The following is a 16,597-nucleotide window of genomic DNA, read 5'->3' as shown; positions in this document are numbered from 1 at the left end:
GGTGTGACCACCATTTGCCTCATGCAACACATCTCCTTTGCATAGAGTGGATCAGGCTGTGGAATGTTGTCCCACTCTTCAAAGGAGAAATGCTCACTAACAGGGATGTAAACAAATTTGTGCAGAAAAATTTAGAGAAATTAGCTTTTTGTGCATATTGAACATTTCTGGGATCAACACTTTACATGTTGCATTTATATTTTGGTTCAGTGTACATTTTTTTTGCGTTGGGAAGGGTGTCAAACATTAACAATGATATAGACACATTATGTGAACTACAAGACCAAAAGTATGTGGACAACTGCTCGTTGAACATCATATTCCAAAATCATGGGCATTAATATGGTGTTGGTCCCCTCCACTCTTATGGGAATATCCAAATCCATTCATTTGAAAGGGTGTCCACATATTTTTGTGTATATACAGTGTATATTATACAAACGTAATGGATGGTTAATGTATTCCACTCAAAAAGTTGCAGAACCTTATGATCTTATACAAGTAGGTAAAACATACTTCTGTAGAATTAGTCATAGAACTGGTGTAAATGTGTGTTTCATCCTCCGTCCTGTTCTCAGGACTCTGGAGTTCCTCATGAGGCACCTGTCCCAACTGGCCACCTTCAGCTACATCACCAACATGCACAGCAAGAACCTGGCCATCGTCTGGGCCCCCAACCTATTGAGGTCAGACAACGTCATGTTATTGTTCATATCTCACCAGTGTAATCAATAGTACTAAAACATATAGGTTGCTCTGAGTAATTGCAGTTGATCTTGTACTGAAAATAGCTATGATATGACGATTTAGGAAACAAACAAATTCTTCCGCATGAAATTTCGTCAGCCGGTTTTTGTCATGCAAAAGACTGCCGGTCTCACGGTAATTGACCGTTAATTAACATAAACATGTTTAGGATCTCCAGGCCTCCACACATACAAGCCGCTTGATGCACGCCTTTGGAACATCTACATTTAAAAGTATAATACATCCAGAACATCCATACATACAGCAGAAAAAGCTTGAGGTCTGTTCCTTGCCTCAGGCTACACAGCTGTTCTCTCGTGATCATATTTTCACCCATCAGACTATTCTCAATAATCTTTACTAATATGTCAAATTTGGTTTCGATTTAGAATGGTCCATTATCAAATGGGCCGGAACATGTCATCTGTGTTGCACTCGAATAGTGAATGGAGGCCTCGCGTTTTGTAGGCTACTTCGGTTTTATAGCGGAGCATGTGCTTAATATGAGTAGCTGAAAAATAAAGAATAATCAACTTATTTCACTCCATGCATCAACCACTGTTGGTGGAGCATGCTCTCGCTGACTGACAGATGATATTACGCCCAGACTCTGCATGTCATGGGTTTTCCAACCTTGTTCCTGCAGCTACCCAGTGCTTCATTTGTGAAACCAAGTGAAATATGTATGGCAACATCGATAGTAACATGTTTTCGCAACAAAACATATTTCACTACACTTAACAGCCCCTCTGCATGTTTGAGAAAGGGATAAAGGAGAGCGAGAGGAGGAGATGAGATATTCTCATCAAGGTTAATTATGAAAAAATGCCCTATTACTAGGTTATTCAAATGCAAATATACTAATTGTAGGCTAACTGTAAGCCGCACTGCACAATCAAGGAACCACCAGCATCGCCCAGTGCTTTAAGTTCTCGTCCAGAATCATGGATAGACATGTTGTCCTTCCAGTATGCATAATAATACAGTTCACACTCAAAGGTGATTTACTCCAATGTGTTGAATTTGGGAGTATAGCCTAGACCAGTTGTATATACCAACGACATCTTAAATCAGTTGTTTTTCTGCCATGTGTAATATGCAGTAGGCTATGTATTGTATAATGGCACAATCATCTTTTGGGCTCGGGCTCATAAGCCTATGCATTTGCATAAACTCTATGGGTGTTTTGAATGAATCATCACCTTAGAAAGGGCTGTCCGTTTCGTTGTGTTAGGCGTCGAAACAACATCCATGTTTTACACTGTTTCAACCCGCTGTTGAACTTCTTTCTTCAAATTGATCATCACAGTGAGGTTAGTTTTAAATGTATGATAGGACTACAGTTTTGATTAGATTTTTTGATTGCCTTTGCATTGATGTCAGAGCGGTTAGAGGGACAATAGAGCCCTGGATACCAGTCCATTAGGACCTGATGGTAGTTAGCAAGTTGGGTTCTACCAAAGCATGACCAGAGGGCATAAAAGGAGATGACCGTGACTCAACGGTCATGTGGAATTATACTGAGGTCATGACTGCTATTGTGGCAGTAGTACGGTCACCGCAACAGCCCTATGTGGAAGAATGAGTCATTAAAAAAAGGTTGATCCCCCGTTGTCTCCCCAGGTCCAAGCAGATAGAGTCGGCCTGCTTCAGCGGCACGGCAGCCTTCATGGAGGTCCGCATCCAGTCGGTGGTGGTGGAGTTCATACTGAACCACGTAGACGTCCTCTTCAGCCCCAAGCTCAGCTCGCTCATACGGGAGGGAGCAGGTACGCATGCCAACCTGTTGGGATGTCATCTATGCTCACAGTGCCACGGTGCTAACCGAACCTGGAGGATTATTTGTTATGCAGGATTTAGCTTGATTCTAATTAATGCCAGTGGTGCTTTTGTCATAGGGCAAGCAGAATCCACTTGACCCTCAATTTAGAAAAGTAGCTTACTCAGAACAATCACTTTTTAATGCAAGTAATTTGTCTCCTCCATAACAAAGTCGATATCCAAAGCATTCCTAGTCAATCACCAAATATTTCTGTAAAAAACAACGATAAGGCCTGCCCGGGTGGCGCAGTGGTCTAGGGCACTGCATTGCAGTGCTAGCTGTGCCACTAGAGACTCTGGGTTCAAGCCCAGGCTCTGTCGCAGCCGGATCGCCTGGGAGGTCCATGGGGCAACGCACAATTGGCATAGCGTCGTCCGGGTTAGGGAGGGTGTGGCCGGTAGGGATATCCTTGTCTCATCGCGCACTAGCAACTCCTGTGGCGTGCCGGGCGCAGTACACGCTAACCACGTTGCCAGGTGCTCTGTGTTTCCTCCAACACATTGGTGCGGCTGGCTTCCGGGTTGGATGCGCGCTGTGTTAAGAAGTAGTGCGGCTTGGTTGGGTTGCGTTTCGGGGGACGCATGGCTTTCGACCTTAGTATCTCCCGAGCCCGTACGGGAGTTGTAGCGATGAGACAAGATAGTAACTACTAACAATTGGATACCACGAAATTGGGGAGAAAAGGGGGTTTAAAAAAAATTCACCTGCCTTGCCCGGCAGGCCCGGAGAGCAAATCAAGTGCCCCTATTGGCCTACTGCCAATTCAATAGCTCAGATTACCGCATCGGCACAGTTTCTGCAAGCCATAGACTGTAAAAAGAATCCTCGAATGCACAGCGGAGTTGATACTGTGAGATTTAAAAATGTTTAAAACCATAAATAGAGAGAGACCATAAATAGAGAGAGAATACAGCAAAGTGCTGTGTTTTTATGAGTAAGCTCATGTTTAAGTTGTTATTCAAGACTGCCAACACTTTTAAATGTCTTACAATTGCCCCACTTCCACTCACGCTACAACCAGCACTGCAGCTGCAATGAAAGAGTACAGCAAAGTGTTTCCATACGCTTGCGTTATTATTAGCGGCTTGTCTTTTTTAATATCCAGGAATATTTCACTTTCTAGTAACCACATGAATTGGTGCATGCAGTGCGACTTGAGTTTCGCTATCAGCTGGAAGACTGTCCCCTTTTCTCAGCGGAGGAAGGGAGAGCTGATGGACAGTGAGTCGGGTGAGAGGCTGCGCCCTTCCTCCCCTCAGACTGACCATCAGATGCAGGCCGTCAGTCCAATAAAAAAATAATTAAAAGATAATTATTATTCTTACTCAGCTATGCCTCACAAGTAATACAACAAATGATCTATTACCAGTCTGATCATATACCTAAAAATGTTATATAATTTCAAAATGGTCTGAGAAAAACAACAATGGCAGGGAAATTCAAGCATAGCCAATATGTAGTGATAATGTATTGGACCTATAGCCTACTGTACAAACCTCATTGCTGCAGAACTGTTTTTAATTGGTTAATGTTGCATAGGATTATCTTTTTTTTTTTTTTTTTTTTTTTTTTTTATCTGAGTGGTAGATCTCTGCTTGGATTTTGACTCCGAAAGTGATCTTGACTCAGTTAAGGTTGGTGGCTACTGGTGTACATGATGATCACTTCTCCCCTTCCCCTAGGACACAACTCGTTGTTGCGGCCCAAGTCCCTGCTGGTGTCGTCCCCCTCCACCAAGCTGCTGACCCTGGAGGAGGCCCAGGCCCGGACCCAGGCACAGATCAACTCCCCCGTCACGGCCGATAGCAAGTACATTGAGGTGGGGGAGGGTCCGGCTGCGCTGCAGGGCAAGTTCCACACCGTCATCGAGTTCCCTATGGAGAGGTATGAACAACCTGCGGCCCTGGTATCTTTCTAACGGCTGATGTTTGTCCATGAGTTGTGAAGTATTGAAATGGAGGAGGCATAGATGAGATACAATACTTGGATGGAAATATCGTACCTTCAAACCATGAATGCATACAGTTACAGTGCATTCGCAAAGTATTCAGACCCCTTGACTTTTTCCTCATTTTGTTACATTACGGCCTTATTCTAAAATGTATTAAATAATGTTTTCCCCCTCATCAATCGCCACACAATAGCCTATTTTGACAAAGCTAAAACAGGCTTTTAGAAATGTTTGCAAATGTATTACAAGTAAAAAACAAATACCTTATTTATATAAGTATTCAGACCCTTTGCTATGAGACTCGAAATTGATGTCAGGTGCATCCTGTTTCCATTGATCATTCTTGAGATGTTTCCACAACTTTATTGGAGTCCACCTGTGGTATTTTCAATTGATTGGACATGATTGGAAAGGCACACACCTGTCTATATAACGTCCCACAGTTAACAGTGCATGTCAGAGCAAAAACCAAGGAGTTGTCCGTCGAGCTCCAAGACATGATTGTGTCTAGTCACAGATCTGGGGAACAGTACCAAAAAATGTCTGCAGCATTGAAGATCCCCAAGAACACAGTGGCCTCCATCATTCTTAAATGGAAGTTTGGAACCGCCAAGACTTTCAAGAGCTGGCCGCCCAACCAAACTGAGCAATCGGGGGAAAAAGGCTTTGCTCAGGGAGGTGACCAAGAACCCGATGGTCCTCCTGACAGAGCTCCAGAGTTCCTCTGTGGAGATGGGAGAACCTTCCAGAAGGACAACCATCTCTGCAGAACTCCACCAATCAGGCCTTCATGGTAGAGTGGCCAGACACTCTTCAGTAAAAGGCACATGACAGCCTGCTTGGAATTTTCCAAAAGGCACCTAAAGGACTCTCTGACCATGAGAAACAAGATTCAACTCTTTGGCCTGAATGCCAAGCGTCACGTCTGGAGCAAACTTGGCACCAACCCTACGATGAAGCATCGTGGTGGTGGCAGCATGCAGTGGGGATGTTTTTCAGTGGCAGATACTAGGAGACAAGTCTGGATCGAGGCAAAAATGAACGGAGAAATGTACAGAGAGATCCTTGATGAAAACCTGCTCCAGAGTGCTCAGGACCTCAAACTGGGGTGAAGGTTCACCTTCCAACAGGACAACAACCCTAAGCACACAGCCGAGACAACGCATGGAGTGGCTTTGGGACAAGTCTCTGAATGTCCTTGGGTGGCCCAGCCAGAGCCCGGACTTGAACCCGATCGAACATCTCTGGGGAGACGTGAAAATAGCTTTGCAGCAACATACCCCATCCAACCTTAGAGAGCTTGAGAGGATCTGCAGAGAAGAATGGGAGAAACTCGCCAAATACAGGTGTGCCAAGCTTGTAGAGCCATAACCAACAAGGCTCTATGCTGTAATCACTGCCAAAGGTCCTTCAACAAAGTACTGAGTCATGGGTCTGAATAATTATGTAAATGTGATATAAGTTTTGTATCTCTTTATAAATTAGCTAACATTTCTAAAAACTTGTTTTTGCTTTGTCATTATAGGGTATTGTGTGTACATTGATGAAGGGGAAAAAACAATTGAATCAATTTTAGAATTAGGCTGTAACGTAAGAAAATGTGGAAAAAGTCAATGGGTCTGAATACTTTCCGAAGGCACTGTACGTGGTTTCATATTATAAACAAGTGAGTCATGTTGTTTAGGCAACAATAACAAAAGGACACATGACTACTTGTTTCCCCAACTGAGTGTTCTGTCCATTCACCTCCAACAGGAAAAGGCCCCCCATCAAGTCCAAGAAGTCGCCGGTGGGAAACTGGCGCTCCTTCTTCAACCTGGGCAAGTCATCGTCTATGTCCAAGCGCAAGCTGCACCGCAACCCCAGCGAACCCAGTGAGCTCAAGGCCATGGCCCTGGCAGGTTAGATTCCCTTTCTTCTTCCCTCCCAAACACCAAGCCTTCACTCTCTGACCCTTCTCACAAATGTTACATTTGGTTGGAACGGAAACTAATTAATGTGAACTCATGCCTGTCTGTCTCATGTCCCAGGAGGCAGAGGGGACACGGGGACACTGCGATCGGCCAAAAGCGAGGAGTCGCTCACCTCGCTACACAACGTTGAAGGTAATGTATAATCTGACTTATCTCCACGCCACTCTGTATGCCTGATGGAGCCTGTTCCTCAGTGCAAGTCTGCTGTGGTCCTAGTAGTAATGTATTTGTATAGATAGTTTTTTCTAATAAAACATTTGTGACTTGTCTTTGAATTGATGAAGATTTCCCCCTGACTCCCGTAGGAGAGTCGAAGGTGTACCGTCCTCGGCGGCCCCGCTCCAGCAGCGATGCCCTCTCGGCTTCCTTCAACGGTGACCTGCTGGACAGCCACACCCGGCAGCACTGCAACTCCGATGACAATCTGGCCCAGAGCCACAGCGGGGGCGCCACCCGCGGCGGGGGGGACAGCGATGGGGACGACGGGCCCATCTATGTTCCAGCACTGATTTCGCCCCCACGTTCAGCCGGCGAGGACGTGGACCTTAGCCCCCCAGACATCGGCATGGCCTCGTTGGACTTTGACCCCATGTCATTCCAGTGCAGCCTGCCCGACGGCTCCTTCTCCTTCCCCCTGGGGCTGAGCGATGTCGCTACGGGCACGACTGGTGAGGGCACCAGCCCGAAGAGGAGCCCAGGCGGCATTGACAACGGCTCGGCGCTCGTCTCTCCTTCCTTCCTGGGGAAGTTCGCCAACCCCTTCTTGTCGCCTGACCTCAGCCCGGCCACGGGAGAGAAAGCAGGGAGCAAGAAGCTGGTCTGCTCAGTGTCTTTCTCTGACAAACCCGTACAGGCTGTGTCCCCTAAAAGGTCAAAGTCGGACATTTTGGCTCCTCTGGCCATTTCGGAGCCGTTTGACATGGAGATTTCTAGTAGGCTTACAGAAAGCCATGGTGTTCCCCAGCCTTCTTCCCCTCCCTCGGGACTGCCCTGGGACTCTCCTCTGTTAATGGGCTCAGTGTTGCTGAGGACAGGGGAGCCGTCGCTGAGCGAGGCCTTTCAGATGGAGCTGCACTGTAAGCTCTCTGCCTTCGACATTGAGAGCCAAGACTCCACAGGGGAGGAGAGCACTGCCCAGCAACCTCCAGCAACCAATAGCAAGGAACAATTAGGTTAGTGGTGCATACAGCTGCTTCATTGCATACAGCTGCTTCATTGCGTACAGCTGCTTCTTTGCATACAGCTGCTACATTTTCACTTGATCACCTATCATGTTTTTTTTTATGTTAAAGAGAGAGTTCACCCAAATTACTAAATTATATAGTAGTTTCCTTTCCCTGTAAGGAAACCAATATATAATTTAGGTGAACTGTCCATTTCAACTGTCCATTTCTCTTTACAGTATAAGGCCTTTGTTTAATTATGCTTTGATTGACAATGCCTGTTTCGTTTCTAGGTTTAGTTTCCCCGCCTCATGCCTTTAACACCTTGCATGGATTTCAGCTCAGAGAAATCTTTCCACATGATGCCGCCAGAGCGCCAGGCTTAACTCTTCCCCCTCTCTCCTACTCTTGAAGACCAAGCCTGCCTTTTTTCTTTTTATTCCCCTCAAACGCACTTTCTCTTCTCTCTGTCCTCACACTGCAGTTCCCTTCTGTTTTTGTCCCCCTCCCAGGAGCCGTAGCTAGTCTGGACTCTCCAAAAGCCTCCCCCAGCCCTCTCAGCTCCTCCTCTGTGTCCCTCCTCCCTCCCCCGCCCCATCCGAAGAACGCCGCCCGCATGTTGGCCCTGGCCCTGGCAGAGTCCGCCCAGCAGGCCTCTATCCTGACCCAGAAGAGGCCCTCCCAGTCCCAGCCCCCCACGCCAGTGTCCCCCATTAGACCCCTGGAGCCCTCACACTCCCTGGACTGGCCCCCTCCCCCAGCTCTGCGCCCCCAGACGTCCCTCGAGGAGGGACCCAGGGCAGGAGAAGCCCAGACCCCAACCTTAACCCCCACCACCCCAAACCTTGCCCCTTCCTCCCCTCCCCCTACCCCTACTGACAAACAGCCTTGCCAGTCAGTGAGCCATGAGTCCATCAGTATGTCCACCAGTGCAAAGTTCCCCTCCACTTCTCCCGGAGCCAACCAGGATATTGATTTCACCCTACCGGCTTCCCCCCACCACCAGTGTACCACCACTCCCTACTGCCCTCCAGCCCATGTGTCCCCCACTCTGAGGAGTCCAGACAGGCAGCAGCCCGCCATGGGCCAGGTAGCGGTCAGCAGCACTGGATTCTCCACCACCACTCCCAGGAGCAAGGAGACGGGTGTCCTGCCACAGCCTGCTCCTGAGGTAAATTGGCGAAAATGTGTCATATTTGCAGAATATCTTTGATAAAGTGACTATATAGCCAACTGGAATTGTTTTTGGTTCATTTTCAGGTCCATGTAGATGAGGTCGTCTGGTCGCCATCTCCGGAACCGTCAGAGCAGCGAGTTGCAGTTTCACAGCCTCAAATACAGTTCCATACTCATCCACAGGCCCAGCCACAGTCCCAGCCTCATCCCCAGCCCCACTCCCATCCCCAGCCTAACGCCAGAGTGGTCCCCACCCCATCCGAGCCAGTGGAGAGACCATGGGAGGCCATAAAGCCAGTTCAGCCCCGCGCGGAGCCTGTGACCCACGCCCATGGGCCCACGCCGCCAGCGCCTCCCGTCCGCTCCATTGAGAGCAAATTGGCAACTGCCGCCCTCAGCCACACAGAGGCCGCCAACCCCGCCATCTTCCACAACATCCTGACAGAGGCCTCCATGCCTGAGGCCCTCGCCCAACCTCACCCTCCCCCGCGTAAGTCTTCCACCCAGCAGTCAGCCTACCTGTACCACACCAAGGGAGAGGCCGCCTTACTGGAACCTCCCGGGGAGGCCTACTACCACCAACGGGCCATTCCCGTGGGGCAGCCTTCGTACCACTACCGGCCAGACAGTGTTCCCCCACACCTCTCCTACGCATCAAAGTCGGAGCCCCAGATACCTTACAGTGCCCGCACGGACCACCGCTACAACACCATAGCTCACCCCAGGTCCTGCCACCAGTCAATGAAGCATCACGGGCCCCCCAGGGGTGGCGAGTACATATCACCCAGCCCGGGACACCACGGCCAGGGCTATGGACCCATGGAGGGAGCTCCGGTCTACCCCACTATCCGAAGGGTGCACTCGCTCCACGTGCCCTCAGCAATCCGCTCGGTGCCCATCCAGCGGACCGAGGTGCCTCCCGACGACGAGTTCTTCTACTACCAGCGGCCCGTCTACCAGTGCAATACCTACCAGCAGCCGCCGCAACAGTCCTCGCAGGCTGACTACCACGTCACCCAACTCCAGCCTTACTTTGAGAATGGCCGGGTGCAGTACCGTTACAGCCCCTATTCGCCTGGCGCCAACCCGCTGGACGCCCCTTACTACGACGTGGACCCCTACGGGACCATCCGGCTGAGGCACTTTCACTCGTTCAGCAGTCGGGACCTGGGCCCCACCCTCAGCCGGTCGGGGGGCAAGGCGGGCGGCTACCACTACCTGTCCCGCCACATCCTCCCGCCGGGGAAGGAGCACAGCTTTGTCAGCAGAGACATGCCCCCGGGCCATGGCTCAAAGGGAGCCGCCGTCTACTTCGCATGGAACCCAGAGGACTCGGAAAGGCTCCGGATGCACTCCATCCACAGAGAGAGCCGGGCCAGGCAGAAGGTCAAGGGACCTGTCATGTCTCAGTATGACAACGTGGGCCTGTTCATGCCTGGCGACCTGGGAGCGTACGAAACTCTACACCTGCGCAGTAAGTCGGACCCCGGCAAAGCCATGCTGATGACTGTCGAGGGTAAAGACGGGCGCTACGGAGTACCGCCGGGCTCCCAGCACGCTCCCCGACACCTTGTGTCTGACCCCGACGTCCTCATGTACATGGAGACGGAGAAGCACTGTCAGGGAAATGGCACCGGGGACAAACATGGCAACTCCAGGACCTGCCAGGTCTCCCACTCGCACCAAGCCCAACACCCATCCCGTTACCAGGCCCATCAGCAGGACCCCGGGGATGGAGCTCGGAGCTTCCAACCTCGCTACGAACAGCCTGATCCAGACCGCCACCAGAACCGGTCCAAAACCCCCAGTAGTTACCAGGACAATGATGACCACCAACACCAGTCGGCCCCCGTCAAAGCGCAGGCCCCTCCCAAGCCCGAGCGGTCGCACAGCATCCGAGAGCGCCAGCAGCAGCACTATAGCCAAGCTGCCACTTCCGAACCAGACAGAGACCACTCATACCAGCCCCACGGTGGGCAGCAGAGACACAGCACCATGGCGATACAGTCCCACTACGACAACCTGGATGATTACCACCCAACAGCAATACCTCAGCCACAGGCCCCCATGCCAAACCCCCACGGGGTCTCCTCTGCTTCTTTCCCCACCAACCCTGGCTTCACGGGCAGCCACAACAACCGAGCGTACTCCACTGCCTTGGGCCAGGGCGCCTTCATCCCAGCGGAACTGGCCCTGCAGAGGCCCGAGACAGAAATACACGCTGAATGAAGAAGAGACTTGTAAAAAAAATGTGCAGGTTTTAGTAAGCAATGAAGTGACTCAGCTGGAGATTAAAATGTTCCACAGCCTCTGCAGGACAGTGGACTGTCGTCAGAACCTTTCTCATTATTTTTCTCTATATTTTTTATGAATTGTAAAGGAAAATAAGATACTTTTTAGAGAATGTACCATACTTTCTTCAATTGTTCTAAGAAGCCACGCGGTCGTAACTCATTGAAATGGTGGATGATCATAGAAATGTATATGATATAAGCGAAAGGTCCAAGAAACCAGAAAATATGTGTACAAAGAAGAACTACTGGTAAAAAGGGATTTGTTTTATTTTTGTTTCCAGTTTTGTTTTGACTGGGGAGATATGAGCATAACAGGGATGAAGGTTTGCATTTTAGAAATGCATGTTATCTCCAATCTCTTGTTTACCATTGATATCCATTGTGTACTTTCTGAATGTTTCAGTACAAGTTCTCGAGGGAGGAAATCTGTGTAAGTCATCGTGCCCTCCCTCCTGTTTCTGTATACATAAGGCGTTACAGTATGTTCACTTTCAGTCTTCAAGAATCTCGGATTTGGGGTTGGGGCCCAGCAGTACAAAGTGAGTTCTAGAATTAGACAGGGTACTTTCACCTGGTACTGTACATTAAATGATGTTCATATTTTATTTGCTTTGTGATTGTGTGTTTTTGCTATAAAACGGAGTGAATTGAATTATAATGGAATGTTTTGGAACCCAGATTTGTTCTTCATTGCAAGAGGGACCAAACATTGAGTATTTTTGGCCATGAAAGCATTCCTGCACATGTATGGGTTGATGACCGGGTGTGAGAATGACAACATTACCTTGGGAGGTGTAACAGAGTAATTCTTAAAATGTGTTTAGTTATAGTCTTGTTTTTTTCTGCCAATTTCAAAGGACTTGAATGGACTGGACAACTTAATACAATTATAAAAACTGATATGGTACAACACTTCACACAAATGTAAATGCTTGGTCAGCCCTTGAGCAGGTTGAATTCACTCCAGCAAATACATTATGAAATAAATGTACATACTAATTTTCATAGTATGTGAAAAAGATGGTTATTATGTTCCAAGAGAAGTAAACCATAATTTAATTTGAATGGACAAATGTTTGGGACCATTTAAGAAAATGTGGATGAACTTTAATGGAATCAACTGTCTGCTTTCAGTGCAATTAGTCAGTAGCCAGTCAAATTGGCAGAGGATTCAGATTCATCTCATTCAATTTCAAATGCAGGTCATATTTGCATTTGAAAACCTTTGACTATATTTCAGTTGTAACGCCCATTGGCTTGTGAAGGTACTGTTCTATTTTGCCTTATGGTCCCTACCTGTTTAAACGGAATACTCCCAGATGTCCCTCCTTTGTTGTGGGGCACAGTAAGTGGCTAAATAACCACCTAGTTGTGTTTGAATGTAAAAACATCTCTTGTCTCAGTAACTGGAGAGTTCTGCTGTTGGATATAACAAATAAAATTATTCAGGAAATAACAATGAAAATCTGTCAGTGGGTTATTTTGTTAAATTGTAGTGTTGAATGCTACTTTGAGACCCTGAGCCTTTGTCATAAACAAATATTATTTTTCATAACACAAAGCTCCCTGAGATGTCTTGACATGTTAAACACTTCAAAAATGTACAGTAGTTAGTCAGTGAAATTTCCCTCTTAGATGCCAGAGGCAAGGAGCCAATTACATGAGTATGTATTTGTGACATGCATTGCCTTTGACTAGAGAGAAAAAAAAGTTGATGTTTATTTTTGCTTCATTGAATATACTCAGTTTTCAGACTTTCTGTCGGGCCAATAAGAAAATCAACAAATAGTCCAAGGATGCTTCAATCCAGGTTCAGTTATTGAACTGCGAGACAAATTGTGAGTTTGAGAGTGGGGGGGTCCTTCTACATGAATGAGAATACCACAATGACTTTATTTTGACCATTGTAAGAGGAAATTCCAGATGAGTTCAACCACAGGTACATTGGATTGGGCACCGTATCCATTCACAGAGTGTCTAAGTCCCAGTGTTAGGTGTATTCTCGTGCAGACTCTGTAGAGCCAAATCTGACCACTTCATTTCTTGTTCTTTCACAGACTCTGTTGATCCTCCATTATCTTGCTCAGCTTCAGGCAGTTCGCTCTGCAGGAAAAAATAAAAGTATTAACCACATGAGAGCAAACTAGACTGAACAAAAATATAAACATGTAAAGTGCTGGTCCCATGTTTCATGAGCTCAAATTTTTTAAAAATCATAGATGCACAAAAAGTGTATTTCTCTCAAATGTTGTGCACAAATTTGTTCACATAGCTGTTAGTGAGAATTCTGCTTGGCCAAGAATGCATATAATGACGCTGATTTAAACGGCATGATTATTACACAGGTGCACCTTGTGCTGGGGACAATAAAAAGCCACTCTAAAATGTACAGTTTTGTCGGAGTGTGCAATTGGCATGTCCGCCAGAGAATCTAATGTTAATTTCTTTAACATAAGCCATCGTCGTTTTAGAGAGTTTGGCAGTATATCCAACAGGCTTCACAACCGCAAACCATGTGTATTGCGTCGCATGGGTGAATGATTTGCTGATGTCAACATTGTGAACAGATTGCCCCATGGCAGCGGTGGGGTTATGGTATGGGCAGGCATAAAATATGGGCAACGAACACATTTGCATGATATTGATGACAATTTGAATGTACAAAAATACAGTGAGATCCTGAGGCCCATTTTTTAGGAAGGGGTATCTGTGACCAACAAATGCATCTCTGTATTCCCAGTCATGTGAAATCCATAGTTTAGGGCCTAATGAATTTATTTCAATTGACTGTTTTCCTCATATGAACTAACTCAGTACAATCTGTGCAATTATTGCGTAATTTTTTTTCAGTATAGTAATATTCAGTGGAGGCTGCTGAAGGGAGGACGGCTCATAGTAATGGCTGGAACGGATAGAATGGCATCAAACCATGTATATGATAATATTCCGCTCCAGCCATTAACACGCCACCAACCACCTGTGGTAGTGTTGTCCAGTTTTATACAGAAGTATGAGTATCAGGCATAAGTAATTTGATTCAGAAACATATTTCTGAAACCATGTAAAAGAGGACTCATGCCAAAGGCATTTCCTCTATTTGATTCCACCAGGGAGAGAAGAGAACCAGCAAGCTACAACAGTGAGCAGATTAAAGGTATGTATGAGACTGGTACTAGATGGCAAGTCTGAATGTCTCGTATTTCTACCTGGTCTCAAGAGTATTCTGTACATACATCTAAAACTCCACTTAGTAATGTGTGTGTTACGAGTTCAAATTTGTTGTGACTGATGTTGATTCAAAAGCGCAAGCTTTGGGTTGTTAGACGTTCGTTATATACCCACCCTCCTTTTGGTTTTTGCCTTAAGTAACCATACCAAACGTAACACACTAATTTGAGTGTCCCGGATATTTACTGTTACATTTAGTCTGAGGCCAGGCAGTGAGCTGGTTTTAATATCTGTATTTCCTCGTCGAAGTTCCATCTGCAACATGAAACATACGTTTATAAATCGCCAGTGCCGTTAAACGTTTACCCCATCTATAATCCATCCTAAACTAGAATCCTGTATTGAAGATATGTTACTAGTTAGATCTGGATATTTGGCAGAGCTGATATAAATGTGAGGGTGCAAATTATTAAAAAGGGCTATGGCGCGTGTTTCCGCACAACACGGTGCTTTCTAGCTATATAACGTAAGCTTGTTTAGTGTTGTCCAAATGTTCTTTTGGGGCTTCAGACATCAGCGATTTCGATTTGCCATCAAATAGCTAATACATTTTTGATGTTGCCATCATCATTCATTTTCCCGAATTATATATCAACTCATAATTGAGTGAGACCGTTTTAGAAGCTAAATTACCAACGTTATATCATGTAGCAGTTATCAAATTAGCTAATCCTCATCTACAGCATAAACATTGTTTAAAGGGTTTTACATACCAATGGGATAGTGACATCTTCATAAGGTAGACGGTCTTCCCTCCAAGCATCATCTGTAAGGTCAAGAACCCTGCCATCTCTTTGAACTTCACTGTCCATCTCTGGATGTTTTGGTTGCCTGCTAGTAGTGCTAGCTAAGTGTGAAGATGGCACAATTCAGTATCCTTGTTTGTTGTGGTGGTTTAACCGTAGAAAAGTAGTCTGGTGTGACAAGTCAGAAGTCTCAATATAGGCTTATGAAGCTAATTTACTCCCAAAATATGTAATGTAAACACAATACCTTACCCAAACAATAAAGCCTTGCAAAAATCCTTAAAACCTGCGATTCAAATGAGTCGCAGTATTTTGACGTCATATTCTTCGGGAGGGGGATAAGTGCCGAGTTCACGTGTTTCCACTAGATAACACAGCCACAAAGTCAAAATTACCTTCACAGGTTTGCTTTTAGGGCTGATGTGTGCCGCATTCAACCAGAACTTGGAAAGTCTTAAACATATTAAGACTTTCCAAGTTCCGACTAGCACTAGAACGCAGTTGAGCAACATTCAAATTATTGAATGGTTGTGTCGCAACTGTTCATGAATCAAATGCAGCAAATGCCTTCTAGTGATAGGACGTTCGCGAACGAACTGCGCTTTTTGGACGGCTCGTTATGTTAAATGGTAGGAACAGAATCGCATCGGTAAAAAAAAAATCGTTAATTTGACTCCTGATTTGCATACTGTACCTCTGTTTTTTGACATTCAAACGACGATTATCTGCAAATAAGTTACATAATCAATATCTGAAGATGGTGAATCCTCACTGCAGCAACAATAAATAGTGGGGAGAGCACAGAACCGGTCCCAGCCTTCTGCCGCCAAAGGAAGGAGCAAAAAAAACTAATTGAAGTTAGGTTCTGAATTAAATGTGAAAGGGTATTGTCTGGACGTTGAAAATGCTTATTTCCCATACGTTGAAAATGCTTATTTTCCTGACGTTGAAAAATACGTATTTTCCGGATGTTGAAATCAGGTTCATTTTCGGTTCTGAATGAAAGTTGAAAATGTGTAAACTCAGCGACAACAAAAAAAACGACCTCTCACTGTCAACTGCTTGTAGTACTGCAGTGCATCTCCTCCTCATGGACTGTACCAGATTTGCCAGTTCTTGTGGTGATATGTTACCCCACTATTCCACCAAGGCACTAGCAAGTTCCTGGACATTCCTGTGGGAATGGTCCTAGCCCTCACCCTCCGATCCAATAGGTCCCAGACGAGCCCGGATCTCAATCTCATTAGGCACTTCGCTGGCCATGGCAGAACACTGACATTCCTGTCTTGCAGGAAATCACGCACAGAACGAGCAGTATGGCTGGTGGCATTGTCATGCTGGAGGGTCATGTCTGGATGAGCCTGCAGGAAGGGTACCACATGAGGGAGGAGGATTGCCTGCAATGACAACAAGCTCAGTCCGATGATGCTGTGACACCACCCCAGACCTTGACAGACCCTCCACCTCCAAATCGATCCCGCTCCAGAGTACAGACCT

The 16,597-nt window shown here is 46.5% G+C and overlaps 2 protein-coding genes across 10 annotated transcripts in view; one reads left to right on the top strand and one right to left on the bottom strand.

The window, feature by feature from the left end:
• The window catches only part of arhgap32b (Rho GTPase activating protein 32b), a 233,855-nt gene extending 222,124 nt beyond the window's left edge, over window positions 1–11,731 (top strand). For all 8 annotated transcript variants that reach the window (XM_021623785.2, XM_021623784.2, XM_021623782.2 and 5 more), the window contains 8 exons: window positions 579–686; window positions 2,371–2,516; window positions 4,252–4,453; window positions 6,276–6,421; window positions 6,551–6,625; window positions 6,799–7,665; window positions 8,169–8,827; window positions 8,917–11,731. In XM_021623785.2, coding sequence (XP_021479460.2) covers window positions 579–686; window positions 2,371–2,516; window positions 4,252–4,453; window positions 6,276–6,421; window positions 6,551–6,625; window positions 6,799–7,665; window positions 8,169–8,827; window positions 8,917–11,061 — 4,348 coding nt within the window. In that variant the 3' untranslated portion in view covers window positions 11,062–11,731. The remainder of the gene's footprint in view (window positions 1–578; window positions 687–2,370; window positions 2,517–4,251; window positions 4,454–6,275; window positions 6,422–6,550; window positions 6,626–6,798; window positions 7,666–8,168; window positions 8,828–8,916) is intronic.
• A 1,090-nt stretch (window positions 11,732–12,821) lies between these two features.
• Window positions 12,822–15,480, bottom strand: anapc13 (anaphase promoting complex subunit 13). Of its 2 annotated transcripts, XM_021623790.2 has the most exons (3): window positions 15,353–15,480; window positions 15,068–15,201; window positions 12,822–13,229 (listed from the first exon to the last, which is right to left on the bottom strand). In XM_021623790.2, exons 1-3 carry the CDS (start codon window positions 15,420–15,422, stop codon window positions 13,104–13,106), a joined length of 330 nt encoding a protein of 109 aa, XP_021479465.1. In that variant the 5' UTR covers window positions 15,423–15,480; the 3' UTR covers window positions 12,822–13,103. The 2 variants fall into 2 exon arrangements, with proteins under 2 accessions (XP_021479465.1, XP_021479466.1); XM_021623791.2 differs by having other exon boundaries at window positions 15,068–15,424.
• Between the last annotated feature and the right edge of the window lie 1,117 nt (window positions 15,481–16,597).

The sequence above is a fragment of the Oncorhynchus mykiss genome, chromosome 12 (genome assembly GCF_013265735.2).
Source record: "Oncorhynchus mykiss isolate Arlee chromosome 12, USDA_OmykA_1.1, whole genome shotgun sequence".
Lineage (NCBI taxonomy): Eukaryota > Metazoa > Chordata > Actinopteri > Salmoniformes > Salmonidae > Oncorhynchus > Oncorhynchus mykiss.
Note: the sequence above shows the minus strand (reverse complement) of the source record. Positions and strands in the feature narration are given on the sequence as shown.

Bases quoted from the DNA above. Each gene is read 5' to 3' on its own strand.
- anapc13 (XM_021623790.2), bottom strand. From the start codon at position 15,422: ATGACGTCAAAATACTGCGACTCATTTGAATCGCAGGTTTTAAGGATT. The intron at 15,202-15,352 runs GTAAGGTATTGT...CTTCACACTTAG, and splicing joins TGCAAGGCTTTATTGTTTGG to CTAGCACTACTAGCAGGCAA. The intron at 13,230-15,067 runs GTATGTAAAACC...TTTTTCCTGCAG, and splicing joins AAGATGTCACTATCCCATTG to AGCGAACTGCCTGAAGCTGA.